Source organism: Rattus rattus, chromosome 4 (assembly GCF_011064425.1).
Source record: "Rattus rattus isolate New Zealand chromosome 4, Rrattus_CSIRO_v1, whole genome shotgun sequence".
Taxonomy (NCBI): domain Eukaryota; kingdom Metazoa; phylum Chordata; class Mammalia; order Rodentia; family Muridae; genus Rattus; species Rattus rattus.
Window position 1 is genome coordinate 17,805,650 of NC_046157.1, and position 23,471 is coordinate 17,829,120.

The following is a 23,471-nucleotide window of genomic DNA, read 5'->3' on the forward strand; positions in this document are numbered from 1 at the left end:
AGTCTGAGTGAGTGACAGAGACTGCGGCCTGTGTCCACTGATGAATGAGCCCTTTTATTGATGTTTCCAGAAGAGGTTGGGAACATGGGATTTGTGGGCTTCTTAGACAACAGGGGTTCCATGTACTACCTAAACTTGCGTCTGACCAGTCTCCTGAAGAATGGATGCACAAGTTGTGTCAGCATGTAACAGGTCCCAGTTGTGAAACACTGGCCCACAGTCCTAGAATGTAGTAAATGGTGGGGAGACAGTCTCTCCCCTTCCCTCATCAATTAGAAATGTGTCCTGTGGGGAATATCCCAGGAAATCTCCCATTGTACCACACACTGGGATGTTTTAAGTTGCTACTACTGGTCTGTAATAGCAATGTGTACTGAGTCCCTTCTCCCTCTCTCCTGCTGCCCTTCCCTACCTCACCCCATCCTTGGTCTTCATTTCCATATGAACCATAGTAAATTGCATTTGAACTAGTTTTTAATTAGCAGCATTGACTTTAACCTTTACCTAGGTTGTCTCCTATAGCCTAGTTTTGTCTGTCTGTCCTTCCATAAACTTCTATATTTCAAAAACAGACTTCCCTCTTTTGTAAAACAAAGTGTTCACGGTTGCTTCTCCTACTCAACCTTCTCTCTCCTAAACTCAGACCAGGCCCCTGACGTCTTGCCCACGTCTTTGGAAGTAATGTGTCCAACCTTGTGAGGCAGAAAGAAAAACTGACACATGGAGAGATGGGTGGATACTCCAGAGTGAAGCTATTTGTCTTGTTGGGTTTGGGAGATTTTTGTTGGGTTGGGTGTTTTTGTTGTTGTTTTTTTGGATTTTTGTTTTGTCTTGTTTGAGGCACAGTCTTATTGTATAGTTCTGGCAGACCTAGAACTATGTAGACCAATATGGCTACAAACTCCCAGAAATCTACCCACCTTCATCCCTTAAGTGCTGGGATTAAAAGTGTGCTGCTATTCCCAGCTAGTCTGTGTCTCCTTTAGCCTAGGCTAGCCTTGAACTCTGTCTCCCTGCCTGCACCACATCCTGGGGTTTCTGGCATATCTCAGCACTGAGCAAGCCCTGCGTGCTCCTTATTTGGGCCCTTTGCCCAAGCTCCTCCTAGCAGCTCTCTCCTTTGCCTCTTAGTTCATCTTACCTTTCACGGCCTAGTCAGGAGTCACCATAGAGCCCGTTGTGAGGCAGCAGGTAGAGAAGCCTAGGCTGCTCTGCACCGTCTGTCAGGAGATGAAGATCGTACAGTTTATGTTTCATCTTTCCTGCCTTTTTACCTCAGTTAAGAACCTGGCATTGGCAAGGACGGGTGCTGTGCCAGATTATTGTTCTGTCAACTCGGCACAAGACAGGGCCCCCTGGGAAGAGGAACCTCAATTGAGAAAATGCCGAATTGTCTGTCGAGAAGGCTCTGCTCCATTTTCTTGATTAATGATTGATATAAGGGCCCAGCCTACTGGGGACAGTGGTGTCCTGGGTTTTATAAAAAAAAAAAAGCAAGCTGAGCAAGCCATGGATGGGAGCAAGCAGATATACACAGAATCCTCAGTCTCTACTTTGGTCCTGATTTGAGGTTCCTGCCCCCTTGAGTTCTGGCTGCCCTGATGGTAGACCCCAACATGTGAAATGAGTACCCCCTTCCTCCTCCAGATGCTTTTGTTCATGTGTCTCGGCCCAGGAGGAAGCGGCCCAGGCAGGGGCCCTCCCTGCACACTGAGTTCCTGTCGTCTTTTCAAGATCCTTTGCAAGTTGTTCCATCAGAACGGGCGGATAATTGTCCGTCCCCTTCCCTCTCACTGGTTCCTTTTCATTGTCTGTGACAAAGCTAGTCCTTGCCCTGCCTGCCTTTGTCTGGTCAAGACGACAGTGCCCTCTTTCCTTGCTTTTGTTTCTTCTTATGACAAGGAATTATGTTTCTTACCTGCAGAAGACTCAGATTTTACAAGTGAAGTCTTGTTTTCTAGAGATGGTACAAGTGCACCTGCACTTACTAACTTAAAAAATCTGTAGGTCACAGTCCCTGCAAACATCTGGCTTCCACATCTGGTACTTAAACATCATTTTTGAATATGAAATTCCTATTTTTCTTACATTATGTTCCATGATAACCAACTAGGTAAAAAGCAAAACTTTAAGAGGATATGAGATGCCTCTTTATTTCCAGTATTTACAGATCTTTATAGAAAAGTAAGCTCACTCCTTAGTAATTAAGCAAATTTTCTATGTCAACATTTCATCTCGTAAAGTAGCTTTGTAGCCATTGTTAAGACTTTTTAATTTCCAAAGTGTCTAATGAGTTAAATGCAAAATAAATAGGGCCACTATTAAGAGCACTGGCTGCTCCTGCAGAGAACCGGATTCAATTCCCAGCACCCACACGGCAGCTCCCACCTGTCCATAGCTGCAGTTCCCAAGGACCCAACACCTTCTAGATTCTACAAGCTCTGCATGTACAATATATACAGATACACATCTGCATGTATGCAGACAAAGCACTCATACATATAAAATAGTAATAAAATGATAATTTAAAATAGAACAGGCATGGTAGCGCACATCTTTAATCCCAGCACTTGGTAGACAGAGACAGGTAGATCTCTAAGTTCGAGGCCAGCCTGGTCTACACAGTTCTAAGCTATGCAGGGCTATGTAGAGAGCCATAGCCTCAAAAAATAATAAACAAAAGAAAATAAACTGTTAATTGTGGCCACACTTGAACAATGATCCACTGGATGATACATTTTCTTCATGTTCTCTCCAGTTTTCTTTTGTTTCAAAATGAAAAAATATCTTCTTACCACTTACCTTACTAAACCAAAGCAAATACAGACATTGGAAGGTGCCAAACTCTTCTCATAGCCGGCTCCTATTTCTGAAGATACTATTTTCTTGGAAAGCAGCCACAGTGGCCCCTTCCTCCTTGTGGATGATTTCCTGCTCCTGGCAGAATTGAGTGGCAGCAACAGTTCCGAGGCTCTTGAGATGAACGCTCACTGTTTGATCTTCTAAGGAGTTTGCAGAGCCCCTAGTGTGCCTAGCGGTTGTCTGTGAGGCTGGTGGCAAGAGTAGTGTGAAGTTTGCGTTCTTTTGGACCTTTGTTGATAACAGTTTCCTCTTTTCTTGTCTCACGGCAGCCTAAATTAACAATGGCAAAGTGCAGGCGGAATGTGGAGAACTTCCTGGATGCTTGCAGAAAAATCGGTGTACCCCAGGTAATGTGTGTGTGTGTGTGTGTGTGTGTGTGTGTGTGTGTGTGTGTGTGTGTGTGTGTGTGTTCACGCGTGCGCACATACACATGAGCTTGCAATGTGTGTGTGTATGATTGTTCTTACCAGGAATAGCTGCAAACTGCTGACTCACTACTAACATGATATGTTATTACAAGACTGTCAGTGTTCTTTCCAACAATATTCCTTCATGCTTTCCTCATGAAATAACTATATTATAACTAATAAATTAAAAATAATTGTTCTGTTTTCTTAAGCATCCCACTAGCTGTTTGACTAAATAGAGCTATATTTAACAATATTTTCCGCACAGGTACCTTTCAGATTGGGAATTCTTTTTTGCCTTCAGCTTTTTAACATTTTTAAATATATTTTAAATGTATTCAAAATTTAATTTTGACTAATTTTAGACTTCACAAAATCATGTAAAAATAGCAGAGTTCTATTTGCCAGAAGTTTAAGTTAAATTCACAAACAGTATATCTGTACAGGTAGATAGTCCAAACCATGCTAAATCTTACTAGATCAGAGGTTAATTCAGCCCTGCCCGTTTGTCCACTAGGCTGCAGTTCTCTGGAAGTTAGCACAGCCTCCACTTGTGAGCATGTTTTAGGAGACAGTGCTTCCAGTGCTTCTCAGCCTGTGGGCCATGACCCCTTAAGGGGTTGACTGACCCTTCACAGTGGTCACCTAATGCCATGGGAAACACAGATGTTTACATTACAGTTCATAGACGTAGCAAAACTACAGTTGTGACGTAGCAATGAAAATGATTTGATGGCTGGGGAACTGTTAAAGGATCCTGTGTGGCATTAGGAAGGCTGAGACCCATGGCTCTATTTTCTTTCCTGTCATTGACAGTACTATAGTTAAGCATTACTTACAGATTCAATCGGAAAAGAAATGTTTGCACTGCTCTTTCAGAGGCCCCTTTGAAGAGCAGGTAGAAGCTGCCTTACTCTTGGGGTGCACAGAGCTGTCGATGACAGAGGAAATGGGCTCTTTGATCCAGTGTGTGTGCTCAGGCTGATCTTGGAACTCTGGAAGCTTCCCTCCCACCCCAGCCTCCAGTGCTAGAACTGTGATGCACACCACCATGCTTAACAACACTGTAAAAAAAAGCAACTTGATGTGGTGTGTGGCAGTTTCTGTTTTCTTATTTTATTTGCTTGCTGGAGATGGTAGCTGTGCCTCCCGCTTGCTCTGCTGAGCACATGTCCATGAGCCACTGAGCCACACCCTCCAGCCCTTAAGCCATAGCTTTGTCTGCAGTGCGGAAACCACAGGCCTCCTCTGTCAGAAGCTCAGGACTGGCTCAGGACGGGGCCCATCAGAAGCTCTGTTTAGCCCTCATAGCCTCCCAGTGATGCTTTTCTCACTGGCCAGTCACCCAGTTCACCATCCTGCTCTAACTGGCCCAGGATTCAGAGAGCACCTTCACTTGCAGCTTCCCATGTCAGAGTAGAAAAGTCTGGTGTCTGCATTAGCCAGCATGCATTCCACACTCACTTCTTAGCCTTATCAGGTAGAACATTCATTCTGTTCTTTTTTGCTGTGATGTGGGTTTGTAGTTTTGTTTTCTAAACTCAGGTATGACGTTTTTATTCTTATAGACAGAGTCACACATTTTTATATCATTGTTTTATAAAAATTTATAAAACCATATTACACATACTGAGACCATTTACCATCTTCTAAGGAACTGGCAGAATATTCTGCATAGTGAAAGACCTAAGGTCCATATGCGCACATGTGTATGTGCACATGTTAGTATTCAGGTATTCCCATCTCATGTCAGCACACCCTGTGTACTGAACTAGAGCGTGGCATGAAAGCACAGGGAGCAGCAGCTGGGGCTGCCCCTGCTGGAACTGAGAGCCCCTCAACACCGTTTCTAGACACGAAAGCCCCCCCAACACCGTTTCTAGACACGAGAGCCCCCTCAACACCCTTTCTAGACTAGACATGAGAGCCCCCTCAACACCGTTTCTAGACATGAGAGCCCCCCAACACCGTTTCTAGACACGAAAGACCCCCCAACACCGTTTCTAGACACGAGAGCCCCCTCAACACTGCGTTTCTAGACATGAGAGCACCCCAACACCGTTTCTAGACACGAGAGACCCCCCAACACCGTTTCTAGACACGAGAGCCCCCTCAACACCGTTTCTAGACAGGAGAGCCCCCTCAACACCGTTTCTAGACATGAGAGCACCCCCAACACCGTTTCTAGACATGAGAGCCCCCTCAACACTGTTTCTAGACACAAGAGCCCCCTCAACACCGTTTCTAGAGGTGAGAGATCCTGCCACACTCTGCAGAGCCATCTTGTCTCAGACATAAAGTCTGTAGCCTGGAGCTCTTTCACAATGTTCTGCCGTTGGTCAGCAAACTGTACAATCAGTGTGCTTTACACCACGTACTTAAGTCAGCGTTTTCCAAGTGGGGCTTACAAGTGCTCGTTACAGCCCAGCCAGCATTCAACCTGAGCTGAGCTATTCGAAGGCAGAAGCAGAGAGAGAAAGTACAATTTAAAACTGACCTTTTCCCAGGGTGGTTAGACTGGGGTTCTTTATCTCCACCCTCCCACTCCGAGGAAATGGACATCCACTCAAACCACTTCTTCCTTCTCCCCTCTGCCTTCCACCCACTTCTCTACCAGCTTCAAAGAGTTCTAGTTGTGCTTCGACATCTGCTAAAAAACAGTCATTTTTCTGGACAGAGTGAAGGATAAGGAACTCACAAATTGGTAGCTTCCTTCTGGCCCTCACTGAACTGTGAAACAGAGCACATAGTATCTTAGTGAGTCAGACTTGGGGCCCAGGTAGATGGTAACTGTGAAGGCCGTCACTCACTGTGTAGTCAGTGTAACTACTAAGTGTTGTGTAGAGTGAGCTGGGAGTCCGCACGGGAGGAGCATGGCTGTGCTCGCCTCAGGAGAGTGGAGCAGGAAGATCCTGATTGAAGGTCATCTCCAGCTCCCTAGTGAGTTTGACCCAAACTGGGCAACATGAGACCCTGTTTCAGACAATAAAATAAAAGAAAATGGACACACAAAAATGAGTCAAATTATGAAGGAAAATGGGATAGGACATAGCAAAGGTAATGTTTCTCTAGGATCTATTCCCAGCTCACCCTCAAAATGTGAAGGAATCACTAAAAAATAAGGAAACACAGAAAACCTCTGGATAGGGAAGTTTATGGAGATTCACTTTTATTATGCTCTTATTAAATGTTTTACATTTTTTAAAAACCTGTATTGAGTCCAGTGTCTTATATACTAGAGTTATTATATGTTAATATTTCCAGACTGAGTCCACTAATGGTGACTTTAGACACTCCTTCCATTCTGTCGTGAGCCTAGTGAACTACATCTAGGGATGATGGACTTGATCTCAGGGTTGGAGTCAGTGCACCTGACTCCACAGTAGACCTCCCTCATTGCAAGGCTTGCCTGGCCTCGTGATTCCCCACTCTAGTGAGCAACCTCGTTGTCCCCACTTCCCTCAGTGTGAGGAGGACTGGGATGACACACACCTCCCACTGTCAGGCTCACACAGCCTGGGCCACTGCAGCTCTTCTCACCATTGTCTCCTCAGGGCTGTGGCTAGCCTCCCGTAAGCAGGCTCACTCTGCCGCTCAGTAAAACCTCACCTGTGCTGCGTGGATGAGCCCACCTTTTGTTCTTCAGCATGTTCTTATTTACGATGACATACCGCAGGGTGTGTGTCCGACTGTGACTGATGGTTTTCTGAGCTCTGCATTCGTCTGCGGTCTGCTGCACTGACTGTGTTTTTCTGTTTTCCTTTCCTGCTTGCATTTGGACAGGACAGTCTCTGTTCTCCTTCCGACATCCTTCAGCTAAACCTCAGCGTTAAAAGAACTGTCGAAACGCTACTCTCTCTTGGGGCACATGCAGAAGAATCCAGCTTTGTCTCTCTGTCTGTCCAGCTTCTGGGTTTTGTGGCATTTTACTGTTCGTTAATGTTAATTCTCTGTGTGCTCTATTACCGGGTCTTCACCTATAGCTGACCTGCAGCCAGTGCCGTCCAGCTCCTTCCGTGCTTGGTGAAGGTTTGTTTCTCTACAGAATTGCTGACACACGTGTGTTTTCACACTGCTGACTTGAGAGGTGCATCATTATCTGTCCTGTGTCCACAGAGGCAGTGCACTGCAGAGTAGGCTAGTGACAGCTGACAGAGAAGAGCGTTCCCTCTAGTCCCTAGCTCCCCTCCTGCCCTGTGGCCTTGTCTCTCATATGGAAAGGTTACAGCATTTTTATTAAAGCAATCCTGAGCCATGGAGGACTCTGGCCATCTTTTTATACTGTGATACAACCTCAGTTTTGAAGTAAAGACTATGTGATATCTGAGCCTTTCAACAGCTGCTCATCATGGAAATTTTGGTAGCATTTCTAGTTTGGAGTACCTTGTCAGTCAGGTCTCCGCCCCGAAGTCCTAACTTACCCCCAATTTTAACAGTGTTTGGACATTTAGAAGTCATGGGGCATTTAAAATACCCCAATAGTTTGGTCTGAATTTTTAGTTTAAAAACACTGGAGATTTCCCAGACTGCTGTTCTGAGCGCACTGAGTCTGTTGAAGACCATGCACACTAAGCAGTTGAACAGAGTCCGCATCTGAGGAGATCTGGTCTGGGTCACCGTGTGCTGCCTGAAAACAGATCCCCTGCCAGAATCTGTTGGAATGTGATGTTCGGAATTCACATCATTTCTAACATGTGACTCATTTTATAGGTGAAGTGTGTGTTGTAGGCTGTACAGTTGTGTCTGAAGCTGTATCTGAGCCACAGATCCCCAGGAAGCTGCAGGCTGCTCTGAGTCTTAGTGAATGGAGTCAGGTGGCAGTTCTCACAGATTCTGTCCGCAAACTCCACTAGCAGAGCTGACCCTCAGCTCAAGGGACAACAGCAATGCAATGTCCCGCTGTAGTCCACTGGCCCTCAGCTCAGGGGGTGACAGCAGCACAGTGCCCCACTGTAGTCCCCTGACCGCCTGCTCCTCCTCGTTTGCTTCATGTGAAGCGAGCTGTGAGCTGTTCTTTATTGCCCACTGCTCGTGCTCTGCAGTGCCACACTGCACCGCTACACAGCCGTGCCTCCAGAGTGTTGTTTGCTTATAAGACTTCGGATCCGTGATTACTGTCTGAGTTCTGTAGAGTTTTGTCTTTTTACACACGCACACAGTCAGGCTTAAAGCCAGGTTTGATGATACATGCCTGTAATCCCAGCACTTAGGATGCTGAAACAGGATGACTTTGAGTTCAGTCTAGGCTACACAGCAGGACCTTGTCTTTTAAAGGACAAAAAAACAAAGCCCCACAGAGGCCTGCATGTGGTGTGGCCTGGCAGTGGTGGGTTCCTAGGAACCCTCCTCAGAGTCGATGTGCAAGTGGAAGGGCTACCTCTGAGTCGCGTCTGGACCACTGTGCACCTCACCACCTGCCCTTGGCTCAGGCCTGGGTGCTGATGAGCAAGCAGTGGGAAGGGCTTGTCCCATACAGAGCTAAGAGATCCATCCTTTTAACGCTGTCTAAGTTTTGTTCATTGGATTTTTGGAGACAGGGTTTCTCTATGTAGCCCTGGCTGTCCTGGAACTCTCTGTAGACCAGGCTGGCCTCAAACTCAGGTATCTGCCTGCCTTTGCCTCCTGAGTGCTGGGATCACAGCTGTGCACCACTCGCACCTCCCAGTGCAGATTCAGTTTAAACAAAGCTACTCTGTAGTTGCAGAGGTATTCAAAGTATTAATTCAAAACTGCTAGTCTTGGGATTGGGGATTTAGCTCAGTGGTAGAGCGCTTGCCTAGGAAGCACAAGGCCCTGGGTTCGGGTCCCCCAGCTCCAAAAAAGAACCAAAAAAAAAAAAAAAAAAAAAAAAAACTGCTAGTCTTATTAGCAAATCAAAAGATTGCTGTGACTTTAGCAAAACCAGCATTAGATAGAAAAGTAATTATATCAAGTACCAATAACTGCCTTAAAGACGCCTACTTGCTGTATTTTTACTACAGTTCGTTTTGTAATGTTTCAAGTGGTGCAGAGTGTGATGGAGTGAGTGCTCCTGTAACCCTCACACTGAGGCCAGCCTGAGCTGTCCAGCAAGGCAATTCCCACTAAAAACAGAAAGTTAATTTTAGCTGGGCTTGGGGGTGCATGTCCATAATCCCAGCCCTTGGGAGGCAGAGACAGAAGGATGTCTGTGAGTTCCAGGTTCGCCTTGTCAACATAGAAAGACTGTCTCAGTCAGTCAGTCAATCAATCAGTCAATAAATTTGATGAAAAAAGAAAAGCCAATGTTATACTGAGATCTGCCTTTTTTCTTACCAGAGTAACCAAACTGGTACTAAGTCAAACAAGATAGGTGTATCCACCTTCTTCCCCAAATGGCGGCCATCTTTGGTGGGCCAGTTACTAAGATGCGAGCTTACCCAGTAGTCCACCAGCAGTTATAATGTTAAAACTATCCTACTGGGCTAGATTTATGTTATGACCTTGAACTCATAGACCTGGCTCTGCGTACTGAGTTACACACTCAGCTAAAACACAATTTCTTTTTTAAATATGACTTTTAACTCATTTAGTTTTAAGCCTCCCCTTTCCTTCAGTCAGAGTCATTCACAAACCATGCTGTGTCCCTGCTGCCTATGTATCCTTCCCAGAGTGTCCTCTGTGACCCCTGTCTTCCACTTGAGCACTGCTGTATCTGGGCTGTTTTTACATTTGTACCTGCTCTGTAAGTCTGCTCTGGTCTTTGTTAGAGATAGAATGTGGCTTTCTGCAGTGTTCTCTTCTTCTCTATCGTATAAATGTGTGTCCCGTTGGTCTTCTGCTTTCCAAACGTCGCTATGGACTGTGATTGTGTTAATAAAGTATCCCCGAGTGTGAGACACGCCTGCGTCTGCCTCCTTTAGCAGGGTGGGTTTACCAGGAACTTTCTATATGTCACTCGATTATTCTGGGGGGCGGGTGGGAAGGCCCTGTGTTCTCTCAGCTCTCTGATGTTCACCCTGTTTTCTTATTTGTTTGTTACATTGTCCCCTTTCAGGAGCAATTATGTTTGCCTCTGCACATTTTAGAAGAGAAAGGGTTGGGCCAGGTTGCAGTGACAGTCCAGGCCCTCCTGGAACTTGCCCCACCCAAGCAGCAGCCGCAGCAGCAGCCACCACAGCTCTCTGCTGTCTGAGGTCTCCCCGGGCCCTGCATGTTGGCACAGCAGGACAAGGAGCAGGAGGACTCGATCGCTGGTGCTGCCTGCTCAGAGTGAGCCCTGCGTGTTCCTAGAAGCACTGTCTCATGATTCCTGCTGGGAATATTGTGTTCCATTTCTCCATTTTAGGGGAGATTAAACCCATTTCCACTATTTCTTATTTTTAATGAAGACACAGTTTTTTTAATTGGAACTTTCATTCCTGAGGACCCATCATGGAAGACTAAGCTGCCTGTGCTTTTCTTCATGGGGAGCAGGCTCGTTTTCCATGCCAGAGCCAGTATTTTCACAGCTGGATAGCAAGCTCTTTCAGAGGACAGATGTGTTATCATCTCTGCCAGCTGCCAGGTGTCTACAGCTCGATGGTTTCCACCATTGGACTTGATTCTTCTGGAGCATTTGTGAAATCCAGACTTGTATCAAAGGTTGGGACGTGGCCTGGGAGCCTGCATTTTCAGCAGACATTGTGTTTCTCGGGCAGTGGAGACCACTGTTTCCAGACACATAGTTATGTGGTTTGGGGTACCACCCCTGCTGCAGTTCTCAACCACATTCAAATCAAAGGCTAACTTTATGATGGCTTGGACTTCTCTGTCAAAGAGAGCAAAACCATAGAGAAGCCCGAGGTTCTGCACAGTATAACAGGTATCTAAGGCCAGTACCCAGGCCCCTCCCCAGGCCTGCCTACTCCTACCCCATCTTTTCCTAGAGAGTGGTTCCGTGCTCACCCTGCTGTTTCCTGAACAGACACACTCCACACACAGTTGTAAGCTATAAAGTGTAGCACGCACTACCCAGCAGTGTTTGCATTTGCCTCAGTGAGCCCTGCGTGCTGATCCCAGGCACCTGGACCAGGCACAGCAGACTCAGTTCCCCGCTCCTGGGACTGAACACAAAGCCAATAGGACTGAAGGAAAGACATATCTTAGAATCCTTGTAGGTGACAGCTAGTTTCCATAGCTACAAGAAAGCACTGAGAGCAGCTTCTTGTCTCTCATCTGTCCCCTCCCTGAGACCCTCCACTGTGAGCAGAGAACAAATAGACCAAGGACTCCAGCACAGTGTATGGTCTTTATTTAAGCACAAAGGCTTCTCTCCCCTGAGATTTTGGACTCCTTAATTGTTAGTTGTGTCTTTGGTGTTTGCTGCAGTTAGAACCCAAATACAGTAATTACATAAAGCTTTTTATTTTATGGGTTTTTTTTCCTATAGATGTTAACTTTTGTGGGTTTTCTTCCCAAGGCTTGCATTTCAGAACAGTATTACCCTGTGCAGCATCTGAAACCTTTGATACTGGACCAGGCTCCATCCCATCCCCAGCATCACCTGAAAAAGGTTCAGAGAGGCACATGGCCTGTGACTCCAGACATCCCAGAAGTGGGCGCTGGAGGATCAGGATTGGGAGCCCAGTGGGCTGTACAGACTGTGGCTGGAGACTTGCTGCTCCAGCAGATCAGGGTTCAGATTCCAACACCCACAGGTCAGTTCACAACTGCGTGTAACTCCAAGGGTCTGCAAGTACCAGACACACACATGGTGTACAGACATGCATGAAGGTAAAACGCTCATGTACATAAGATGAATATCTAGTCAAAATAATGTTTCTCCTTGTTTGTGCAGAGAAGTGTTGATTAGAATGCTGCCACTTTTATTCAAGTTTAAAAGTCTGTAACAGCAGCCAGGCATGATGGCTCATGCCTGTAACTCCAGCAACTAGGGCAGGAGAATCATGAATTTCAGGCCAGCCTTGGCTACATAGCAAGACCTTATCTTGAGAAAAAGTAAGTGTAGCATAGAGCGTCTGCGCTCCTGCCCAGTCCTTGGTGGTCCTCACAGAACAGTAGGAGCAGAGCCCGGAGCCCAGCCCTCGTCAGCAGTCCCCAGAGCCAGCAGCCAGAGCTTGCTTATGACCAGCTGTGCTCTGCAGTGCACAGTTGCTTCCGTCTAGGCAGCATAGACCTCCGCATAATTTCTAAATTCCAGACTTTAACTGTATAGAAAATGGCTCCAGAAGACATTGCATAATACAACACTTGGAATAGCCGCAAGAGTTCCGAAGAGAAAGTTGACGTTGCCGAGCATGGTGGCACATGCCTTTAATCCCAGCTTTTGAGGGACAGAGGAGGCAGATCTGGTCCACATACTGAATTCCAGGCCAGTCAGGGCTCCATAGTGAGACCCTACCTCAGAGAGAAGAGGAGGACATTTTAACACTGTCGCTCTCCTATGACACCTTTGAATGGTCAGGGCAGGAACTGTGGTACAGCTCCTGTGAGTCAGCACACAACAAGTCCGGGCTTCTGTTGGGCCTTGGTGACTTCTTACAAGTTTCCAAATTGGAAAGGACAATTCATTTGGGTATTCAACCTTGCTAGGCCCCAGCAGGAGATAGGCTAATATCTAATTAGCTTATTAGCCATGGCATAGTCCCCTGACTGGAAATGGCTACCTTGCCCATGCTAAGGTAGATACGCCAAGAGCCTGCCCGGCTCTGCCCTGCCACCACAGAGACGCTATGGCAGCAGTCTCCAGGCTGCCTGGCACTCCGACCAGGATTTCCCTGTAATGAACAAGTCTGATAAACTCTCTGGAGGAGGAACCTTGGTATCTGTCTAGAACAGATGAGAAAAGGCAGAGCAGTGCACGGCTTCAACCCAGCAGCTCTGTAGATCCACCCTTGCAGCTAATGAGGGAGCCCTCCACTTCTTTGCCTCCTCTAGTCAGCAGTGACTAACGACGTGACAGGCGGAGGAGTCTGATGGACTTTTAAGAACTAAGTACCTAGATGGTTGTAGAAATGAAGGAAAACTTGGTTATAGAAGCCTTTTGTATACACATTGCAGTGAGGTGGTTTACAGCAGATTTTATTTCTGAAATGTTATAAACTTGTAATTAATGAAAGGTTTTATAAACATTGTCCTATATTTGTATGTTTGTAAATATATTGTGTAAGTTCTAAGTATAAATATGTCAATACTGTGTGTTATTTTAAATTGCTTGTATGTCATCTTATATATGGACATTAAAATAAAAGCCAATCCTCCAGTAGCATGTAATAAACACTTTAAAATATTCCAGCCTGAAGCATGGTTTGCTTGCCAAAGACAAATCAAGGAAAGACCAACTCTGGCTCACTGAACCTCTGAGGTACAGATAGTAGGATGGCCTGCGCTGGCAGTGGGTGAGAAGGCTCCGTTCAGGCTGGGGTTGGAGTGTGAGGAGTGTGCCTACATGCATGCATCAGGCCCCGGGCTCCGTTCCCAGCACTGCGTAAACCAGGCATGCTCCCTCACGCCTGCAATCCCAGCACTCAGAAGGCACCGCATGAGGTTCAAGGCCACCAGACTACATAGTGAATTTGAGACCAGCTTGGGCTACATGAGACCCTGCGAAAAAGTTTAAATTTCATATTCAAGAAATATGTAAGATGCATTAAGGTAACTTTTCCCTCACCGGACCAAAAAAAAAAAAGCTAAGGGCCAATGAAATGGCTCAGCAGGCCAAGTCTAATGACTGATGTCCAGGACCTGAATAGTACAAAGAGATACAGTAGAAGGAAATACTTCTTGGAACCTGTCCTCTGACCCCACCCCCTGCAAGCTGTGTTGTGCATATACATACATGTTTCCATGCCTGGGCCCACATACCACTGTGCGTGTTTGGTTCTAAGGAAACAAGCTGGGCGTGGCAGTGCTTGTCTTTAATCCCAGCACACAGGGTGGCAGAGGCCTGCCTGGTCTGTACTGTGAGTTCCAAAGTGATCCTGGCAACCTGAATTTGTGCGGAGAACCCACAAAAAGGTGGAAGGGGAGAACTGAGTCCACAGAGTTGTCCTTTGAACCCTGTATGATGTGCTCCAACGTACATTGTGCACACATCCACAGAAAGAAACAGGCAGGGTGGAGAGCAGTGAGCCAGCTGGGCTGAAAGTCAAAGCAGGAATGACCCGGTGGGCTCACTGGTTTTAAGGGAGAGCTGCTTGCTGCACACCACACAGGCTAGTTTTCATGTCTCATTTCTTTACGTCTTAATATCCGGATGATGGGCAGGGCTGTGTCTCTTGACAAACATAATCTCAAAACTGGCCTTCTAGAGAACCCATAGCCCAGTCTTAACCACTGGAGGACTATGTGTTTACACACCATTTCCGTCTCATATCCTCCACCCCTATCTGTCCCCAGAAAAGTCACTGGAACAGCTTATGTAAGAGGTGTATTATGTGCTGTCCCTCAACACCACCATCCCTAGACTAATGGTCACCCCGTGTGACAGGCAGGAGCTAAGGTTTATTTAACTACATGTGCGTTCACATGATGCTAGGTGATAACCTTCAATTCTCACTGAATAATTCACTTTTACTCATAGTTTTTCACTTTGGTCATATGGAATGGGGTCAGATCAGATGTGCCAGGAGTTTTTAATACTTGACTATAAGCCAGTGAATGAACTGCTTTGTGGTGAGGGAGAATAAGGATGTTCACAATAAGCCATGTTCAAATGGCTTCCCCCCAAAGTCTAGTCTGAAGAGTCCTATAGCCGTGTGACAGCCCTGACTGGGCTTTGAAAACCAGACATCAAGCATAGCCAGCTCCCCAGGTGTCTCCGGGAGCACGTCGGTGGGTGCCGTGGTAGCATCACACGTGTCGAGTCCTGAGAAGGAACAGTAGAAACTCGTTACTTCTTGCCTCTCCGCTTGTCCTTCTCCTTGCCTTTCGCATCTTTGCTGTCATCTTTTTCTTTCTTGGGCATTTTGAAACTTCCAATTTCCCTCCGAACGACTGTACCTCGCCACCAGGCCTGGAGCTGGAAGAGAGAAGCAGGGAAATTCATCTCTGTGCCCAACAGCACCCAACTTTGTACAGAGGAGAGAACCAACAGTAGCATGTGTTTCAGGAACGTCCGAGACATGGAAGTGGGCAGGTTGCTGTCAGTATGGCTACCTACTCATACCTATCTAGTATACTAGGCCAAGTCTTCCTTCAGACTTACAGCCTCAACTTCTGTGTAAACACCTCACACCTCACAGCCACTGATGCAAAGGGAGTGAATGCCTATTACCTGTGTCCAGTCAGGGATGCACTGAGAAGTCTCAGTGGTCAACAGTGTATCACAGACCTTTAAGGGGCTGCTAAACGGCCAGGATTCAGATAGCCCTGGAATGTCTTTGTCAGTTTAATGCAACTGTTCTTGTCTAGATTATAAAATCACACTACCCTACTAGAGCACATGAATCCGCTGGTGAGAACAGAAGCAGTTTTGGGCTAGCTCTCCACTCAAAATCAAATCTTAAGGAATAGAAAACAGAAGCTTGATCAACAGTTACTAATTAAACACTAGATTTCCCTAGTAGGAAGATCGAAGATGACTTTCCCCACTTTGTTTTGGCTTTTTTGGTATTTGGTTTTGGTTTTTTTGAGACAGTTTCTCTGTGAAGTCCTGGCTATCCCGGAATTCCCTCTGTAGACCAGGCTAGCCTCAAACTCACAGAGATCTGCCTGCCTCTGCCTCCTAGGTCCTAGGACTAAAGGATCATGCATCACCAGCTAAAGATGTTTTGATATCTGGTCCTGAAAGTACTTTAAAGTTCTCATTTTGGACTTATGGTTGTGGCTTAGTGATAACCACAGTTAAAAAAAAAAAAAATGCTAAAGAGGCTCTGGGCTTGATACCCAGTACCACAAAACAACAGAGCATGGCCTGCATGATGGCAAACACCTGTAATTCCAGCACGTGGGCAGTGGATTCACGGGCAGCCTCCCACTCTACATCTCAAATTCATCCCTGCCAGGGCCCTTGAAGGATGCTCTTCCAGGCAGAGGTTGGTTTTTTGGGGTTTTTGAGGGGATGTTTCAAACTAGCTGCTGTTTTTGCATTGCAGTTTTTCTTTAAAAATGTTTCCCCAAGGGCTGGAGAGAGGACTCAGCAGTTAAGCGCACACACTGCTCTTGCAGATGTCTTGAGTTAGTCTCCCAACACCCACATCTGGAAATTCACAACCATCTGTAACTCCAGCCCCAAGGAATCTGATGCCTCTCCAGTGCACCTGCCCTCACGTGCACAAACCCACCCACAGACACAGACATAATCATAATTAAAAGTAAAAATGATTCTTAAAAGTAATTTCCAGAACCTGGAACTGATCCTGCTGTCATTGTTAATATTTGCAGGTTCAGAGAAAATGTTCATGAGGTAGTTCACTCTCTCAGCCGGGTTTGATTGCTATAATCCCCGAGAGCCAAGAGGCTGGGGAGAGAGGGGCACTGCAGACTACACAGTCCCAGGATAGTCAGGGCTGTGGAGAAAAACAGTCTCAAAATGAATAAATTATATATGCATGTGTGTATATAATTAAAGTTTTAAATACGGTTTTAAATATTTTATTCTAACTTGCTTTGTCCCTTCCACCTCTTTTAAAAAGCAACTTCTATTGGAAGGCATCACACAGCTAGGGCTGACTTACAACCGGGTATGGAGGAGGGCAGGACATTCAGAAATGCCTGCTTACACAGCCGCCTTGCCTTGGTTAGGCGTGACCTCAGAGCCAGTGTCTGGACAGAGGATTCCTTGCACTGCTCACCTCCTCCCCAGATCAGGAGCCAGGCTTGCTGTTCTGTCAACCATTGCCCTGCACTGTGGACTGTGGGCACACCCTCACCATGTGCAGCAGGACACCGGGCGACCCACCCTCTGCCTGTACCTCCAACCCAAGTGTCCTACCTTCACAATGCTCCTCAGTTCGAGGTCATCCTGCTCCAGCTTCTTCCTGGTCTTCTCCTTTTCTAACCTGTCCTCAATAATGACCTGCTCATACTCCCGGATCTGCACAAATGCACAAGGAGCAAAGTCAGCTTGGCAGCAGCCCAACCAGTCCTACGTGCCAGTAGTTCCAGAACTCCAGAGACACAGGAGGGAACTCTGACGAAAGTCCAAAGCCAATCTCGTCTACACAACAAGGGTATGTCTCAAAAAAAAAAAAAAAATCCTGCTGGATTCCCGGAGTGTGTATTTACATTATATAATTGTTCCTCTTTTTTTAATTTAAATAATTCAAGATTAAGCTTTAAAATGAAGATGAAATACTAAGTCAGATGTAGTGGCACACTTGTGACAGAGGCAGGAGGATTGTAACAAGCTCAAGACTAGTCAGGTCAATATAATGAGATTCTGTTTTAAAATCACACACATACATATACACATTGGTATCCTCCAGATAAAACCTTAATAGAATGTACATATGCAGGCTGGAGAGATGGCTCAGTGGTTAAGAGCACTGACTGCTCTTCCAGAGGTCCTGAGTTCAAATCCCAGTAACCACATGGTGGCTCACAACCATCTGTAATGAGATCTGATGCCCTCTTCTGGTGTGTCTGAAGACAGCGACAGTGTCTTTGTATATGATAAATAAATAAATCTTTAAAAAATGTACATATGCAAACAGCCATGTTTTAAACTAGAAATTCAGGAAGTTTTACATCTACCCAATGAAAGCAGGTTTTCAGAAATCGACATTTTTAAATCGTCTCTAAGAACCATACAAATTTTGTCTTGTTTAACGCAGCATTTCTCTCAAGGAGTTTTAAGTAATTTCAACCTAAAGCGTGCTTGCAACAGAGTCGTTCTAGCATTAGTGCCACAACCGCTCACCCCATCATCGTCATCGGCAGAGAACCCCGTCGTTTACTTTTGACTAAAACTGACTTCCCAGACTCCCCAGGGTCACCCGGCCACCCCTTACCATCTTCGCCAGGTCTTGAAGGTGCGCCAGGTCACTGGCCTTGGCCGCCTTGAGAGCGTTTAACTCGTTCTGCTTTGCTTCTGTGTCTTTATCGAATTTCTCCATCCAGAACTCGAGCTTCTCCTCAAGCTTCTACTTGGAAAAACACATTAAAACATGGCTCCCACCAGACATCAGTAACAGGGCCGTGTGATGCCAGTCAGAGCAAGTTCAATAACAACCAAGTTCCTACAGAGATCTGATCACACCAGACTTGCTGAGGATCTGAGGGAGGCCAGCCCAGATGCTGACGTGTTCTTTGTGACTGGTGGCTGTTCACTCCTTATTTGTGTACTTTTCTGCGTGTAAGCAACTACATTTTTAGAGGAGGGACACCTATGAACTCACAGCATATGACGGCATGTACAAGATGCATTAAAGTCAAGCCAGACAAGATCCCAGAATGCTGTGTGGAGGTGGGTGAGAAGGCGCCCCCTAGCTAAGGAGCTAATGGCCATTGGTAGCTGTTGAGAGAGGCAGAGGCCTTTGCTTTGAGGCTGTGGCCCCTGGTAGTCACCACACCCACTGGAATGCTATTCTGGGGAAGATGGGCCACACTAACTGTATCTGCACACTAATTATATCTGATGAGTTGTGTTTTTTGTTTTTGTTTTTGTTTTTTTCTTTTTCTTTTTTTCGGAGCTGGGGACCGAACCCAGGGCCTTGTGCTTGCTAGGCAAGCGCTCTACCACTGAGCTAAATCCCCAACCCTGAGTTGTGTTTTTTTAAGGATTCAGGTGGGTAGGGAAGTGGGGGTTGGATCTCAGAGGAGTTTGAGGAGAAGAATAATTATGATTTATGTTTTTATGAAATTATCAAAGAACTAATAAAGTGAGAAAAATACACAAAACAGAAGCAGGACGAAGGTGCAGCATGTGTGGCCTTGGGTTTGACAACCAGCACTGCAAAACAAGGTAACTAAGACAAACTCACACACTTCAGAAGTGAATTTGACACTGAAAGCCAAGATAAAAATGCACGGGGGTTGGGGGTGGCTTTCAGATACCTCGGTGGGTAAACTGCAAAGAAACAGGTAGAAAATTCTGAAATATAAGCAAAGACATCAGCCGCCCCCCCCTTTTTTTTTAAATTAACAATACTGAACACTCATCAAAAAAGACTGAAATGTGGGCTGGGGATATCCCTGCTGGAACACTAGGACGCTGGGACACTGAGATGCTGGGACACTGAGATGCTGGGACACTCGGATGCTGGGACACTCGGATGCTGGGACACTGGGACACTGGGACACTGAGATACTGGGACACTGAGATGCTGGGACACTCGGATGCTGGGACACTGGGACACTGAGATACTGGGACACTGGGATGCTGGAACACTGGGAGGCTGGGGTGCTGGGAGGCTGAGACGCTGGGATGCTGGGGTGCTGGCCTGGCATGCACAAAGCCGTGAGTTTGATAGTCTGCACCACATAAAACTAGACATGGCTGCCCACACCTGTAGCCAGAGTAGAAGCAGGAGGATCAGGAGTTCAAGACCTTCGCTAGCTACATAGCAAGTTCTAGTCCAGCCTGGGATATAAGACACCTTGGCTGAGGGGAGAGGAGTCTTCAAAATTCTAAATGAAAACAGATATGAATTAAGATGCCAGCCAAGGGGTTGGGGATTTAGCTCAGTGGTAGAGCGCTTGCCTAGCAAACGCAAGGCCCTGGGTTCGGTCCCCAACTCCGAAAAAAAGAAAAAAAAAAAAGATGCCAGCCAAAGTTTCAAATATGAAAGATGAAAGATGATGAGATCCAGTCTATGCAAGTTACTTGAAGATGTCCCTTCTGCAAGGGAAAATGAAAAACAAAACAAAACAAAACAAAAAACAAAAACCCTCAGGAGGCAGTCAGGTCTAATGGGTGGAGCCTGGGCTCTGAAGGCAGATGGCTAAGGTTCAAGTCTTGCACTCAAGTTCACTTGAATTCTTTGGACCGCTAGCTCTCTCAGCCATTGGTTATAAAGTGGAGATACAAAAAGCTGCACACACAGCCCACTGCAGTGTAACAGTGGTAGGCTAATGGACTGACACTTGTATAAAATTGATTTCAATACAGGATATTGGAAAATTTTAATAAAAGAAACAGAACGTGCATAATGATTAATTCTAGACCTAAGAGAGACAGTAAAACCTAGGCATGTATAAAAACATGTAAAGATTACAGCAACGTAGGTAGTGGCCCAGGCCTTTAATCCCAGCACTCAAGAGGTGAAGGCAGGCAGATCTATGAGTTCAGGGCCAGCTTGGTCTACAGAGCAAGTCCCAGGACAGCCAGGGCTACACAGAGAAACCTTGTCTTGGAAAACAAAACAACAACAAAAAATGTAAAGGTTGCCATTGAGCTTATGAGGTAACACTGTTGTTTTCTTCCAGAAGACCTATTTCAGTTCCCAGCACCCATGTCCTTACAGGCTCAGCAGACTGTAACCCAGGAGTCCAAAGCCGTCTTCTGACCTCCTGGGTACCGGCACTCATGCCCACACACAGACAAAATAATTCAAAAGTAAGTCTCGACAGCTACTAGTGAAAAGCAGACATATGTAACTCCTAACTCCAGAAGCATCCAGGAGTAAGCTATAGAAGACTAGGTATGGCAGAGCAGGCCTGAACCCAGCACTGGGGGCAGAAGCAGGAGACCTGTCTCCAAAGAACGGAAACAGAATGGATTCTCTCCTAGGAAGACATACTACTAAGCATGACTCAGAAAGATCTGGTAAATGAAGAGCTAAAAATCATTCTAGGCGTCCCAATGTTTCCCCTTTAAAATATGACACCCAAGAAGATAAATGTGACACCTTCTGCAAACACATAAAGACAAGAGAAAGAGATACCCAGTCGAGAAGGCTTGGGCTTTACTACACCTCAAACACCACAAACAGATTATATATTTCTCTATTCCATTTCAGTTCATAGGAAGATGGAAAAGTTCTTGCCATGCAGCCAAGCCAGTGAACTCTGGAAGCAACACAACAAAATAGCCCCAGAAAACAGATATAAAAATGAAAGCAGGGGTTGGGGATTTAGCTCAGTGGTAGAGCGCTTGCCTAGCAAGTGCAAGGCCCTGGGTTCAGTCCCCAGCTCCGAAAAAAAAGAAAAAAGAAAAAAAAAAAATGAAAGCACATCGGCTATAGTGGCTGCTAACACCACGCCATCCCCAGGTAGACTTTATCCTAGGAAAGGAGAGATGACTCAACATTAGTGGACAGATACTACAGTCCATGCCTCTACAGAAGCTGGAGGGGTGTTCAGTGCTTAGGAGCCTATCCTGGTCTTGCAGAGGGTCTGAGTTTGAGCATGTCACAACCACCTGTAACTCTAGTCCCAGGGGATCTGGCACACTCCACTGGCTTCCATGCAGCAGGTACACATAGACAAATAAATAAATAAACTTAAGATATATAAATGTATATTAAAGGAGAAAAATATATCATCAAAAAAAATCATATTGAAAGATGAAAAGACTGCATCCCGGTTGGGTGTGGTGACACACCTTTATCCTGGCATTTAAGAGGGGACTCAAAATTCTTTGGGTTTGGGGCCAGCTTTGTCTCCATAGTGAGTTCCAAGTCAGCCAGGGCTATGTATGCTGTCCTCCTCCTACCACCACCACCACCACACCACCACCAAAACAAAATTAAAAATAAATGGATTGACACTGGCTTAAAAAAAACTTCGACAAGAAACCCCTTCACGTAATAAAATGTGCACACCAGTGATCTAGAGAGCAAACCTCCCTGTTTGAGTCCACTACCAGCTACTGCCTCTCAGCTCCAAGTTCATTCTGCATGGCCTGGCCTTACTGGAAATGTTTCTTCAATCACCTAGCAAAATACTAAGCTTTGTCAGCAGAGGGCGATAGAGGACACGACAGGAGGGCTCCTGGAGGCTCCCTGCGCTCGGGATCCCGGTCACACTGCTGTTGCTGTGTGACACCCAGTGGCACTAACTGACAACTGCAGCATTATATGCATTGTGACCAGGTAAGGCTAACCCCAAGAATGTAAAGGACACAACGGCAAAGCTACAGTGTTTTCCTCAACATATTAAAAGGGAAGAAGATAATCTCAATGAATAAAAATAGTCCATCTTATACACCTGAGTATTCACCTGACTGAAGAAGGGAGGAAGAGGGAGGAAAGGAGGGAGGGAGGAAGAGAAGGGACAGAAGGGAGGAGGAGAGGGAGAAGGAGGAGGAAGAGGAGGAGGAGGAGGAGGAAGAAGAGAAGGAGGAGGAGAGGAAGAAGAGGAAGAAAGAAGAAGGCGACAGGCATGAGGATCAAAATGAGTTGGAGAACACCTTGAGCTACATACTAAGACCCATATGCAAAAGCACCTCTTGGCGTCCAGGAAACTATGCACCGTTTCTCTAATGAGCCTGAATCTTGTCATGGAAAGATCTGCCTTTCCTCCACCTCTGTAGCTCCTTTCTCGGATCCTGGCAGCCAGCCCTGTGCTAGTCTTCAGAGCTCTCTTTATCCCTTCTTGGTAATCTGTCCTGTGTTAATAGCTCATGGTTCTTTTGTTAAACGCCTGTTTAAACTGATAGCGTGATTTGTGTTACTTAAGAAGATCATAATCACACACAATTGGCACTAGGAATGAAGCTGACCCGACCCCTCTAATTCACAGATGTCTTAGTCAAAATCATTTGCCATGCTTGCTGCAGAGCAGCACAGTGTCATCAGTGCAACAGGGTGTGGTATGGAGTGTCCAAGCAGATGTCTTTATAGATCACAATATGACAGCTGGAGAATCAGCAGTCCCCATGCAGGAAGAAGGCACACAGGGTCCTGCTGCTACAAGCAGCTGCTTCAGGTAGGAATTTTCACACTGATTTAGAACTGGCAGCTATATTGCAGGTGTGCGCTGACAAAGGCTATGAGCAGCTGTATTGCAGGTGTGCGCTGACAAAGGCTATGAGCAGCAGCAGCTGGACTTACGGCAGTCCCTGGTGACTCTGCAAGAGCCAGCCAGCTTCTGCACACACCAAGCAGCAAGTCTAAGGCCCTGTGCTTGTGCCAGGTGTTGTACGATGTTGCTGACCTCTGCAGTCTCATCAGGGAGGCAGCGAGCCCGTGGCTTAATTTTCAGTGGGGTTGGGAAGACGCTCCTACAATTGTAGTCGTCCCGAGTGTGTCTTCTCCACTATACACACACACACACACACATGCACACACACACACACACACACATATACATATTTTTTTCAGTACTTGGGAAGGAGCCACAGTTCAGTCCCACAGAACA

The 23,471-nt window shown here is 46.1% G+C and overlaps 2 protein-coding genes across 5 annotated transcripts in view; one reads left to right on the forward strand and one right to left on the reverse strand.

The window, feature by feature from the left end:
• The window catches only part of Lrch3 (leucine rich repeats and calponin homology domain containing 3), a 102,723-nt gene extending 89,200 nt beyond the window's left edge, over positions 1-13,523 (forward strand). For 3 of the 4 annotated variants that reach the window (XM_032900124.1, XM_032900125.1, XM_032900126.1), the window contains 2 exons: positions 3,132-3,209; positions 10,285-13,523. In XM_032900124.1, the coding sequence (XP_032756015.1) occupies positions 3,132-3,209; positions 10,285-10,422 (216 nt within the window). In that variant the 3' untranslated portion in view covers positions 10,423-13,523. Of the gene's footprint in view, positions 1-3,131; positions 3,210-7,052; positions 7,598-10,284 lie in introns of those variants that run through there. The other variant, XM_032900123.1, reaches the window with a different exon arrangement.
• Positions 13,524-14,846: 1,323 nt separating this feature from the next.
• Positions 14,847-23,471, reverse strand: part of Iqcg (IQ motif containing G) — a 36,929-nt gene continuing 28,304 nt past the window's right edge. Inside the window, exons 9-11 of the mRNA XM_032900129.1 lie at positions 18,182-18,313; positions 17,164-17,265; positions 14,847-15,249 (exon numbers count right to left, since the gene is read on the reverse strand). Of these exons, the coding sequence (XP_032756020.1) occupies positions 15,121-15,249; positions 17,164-17,265; positions 18,182-18,313 (363 nt within the window). The 3' untranslated portion in view covers positions 14,847-15,120. The remainder of the gene's footprint in view (positions 15,250-17,163; positions 17,266-18,181; positions 18,314-23,471) is intronic.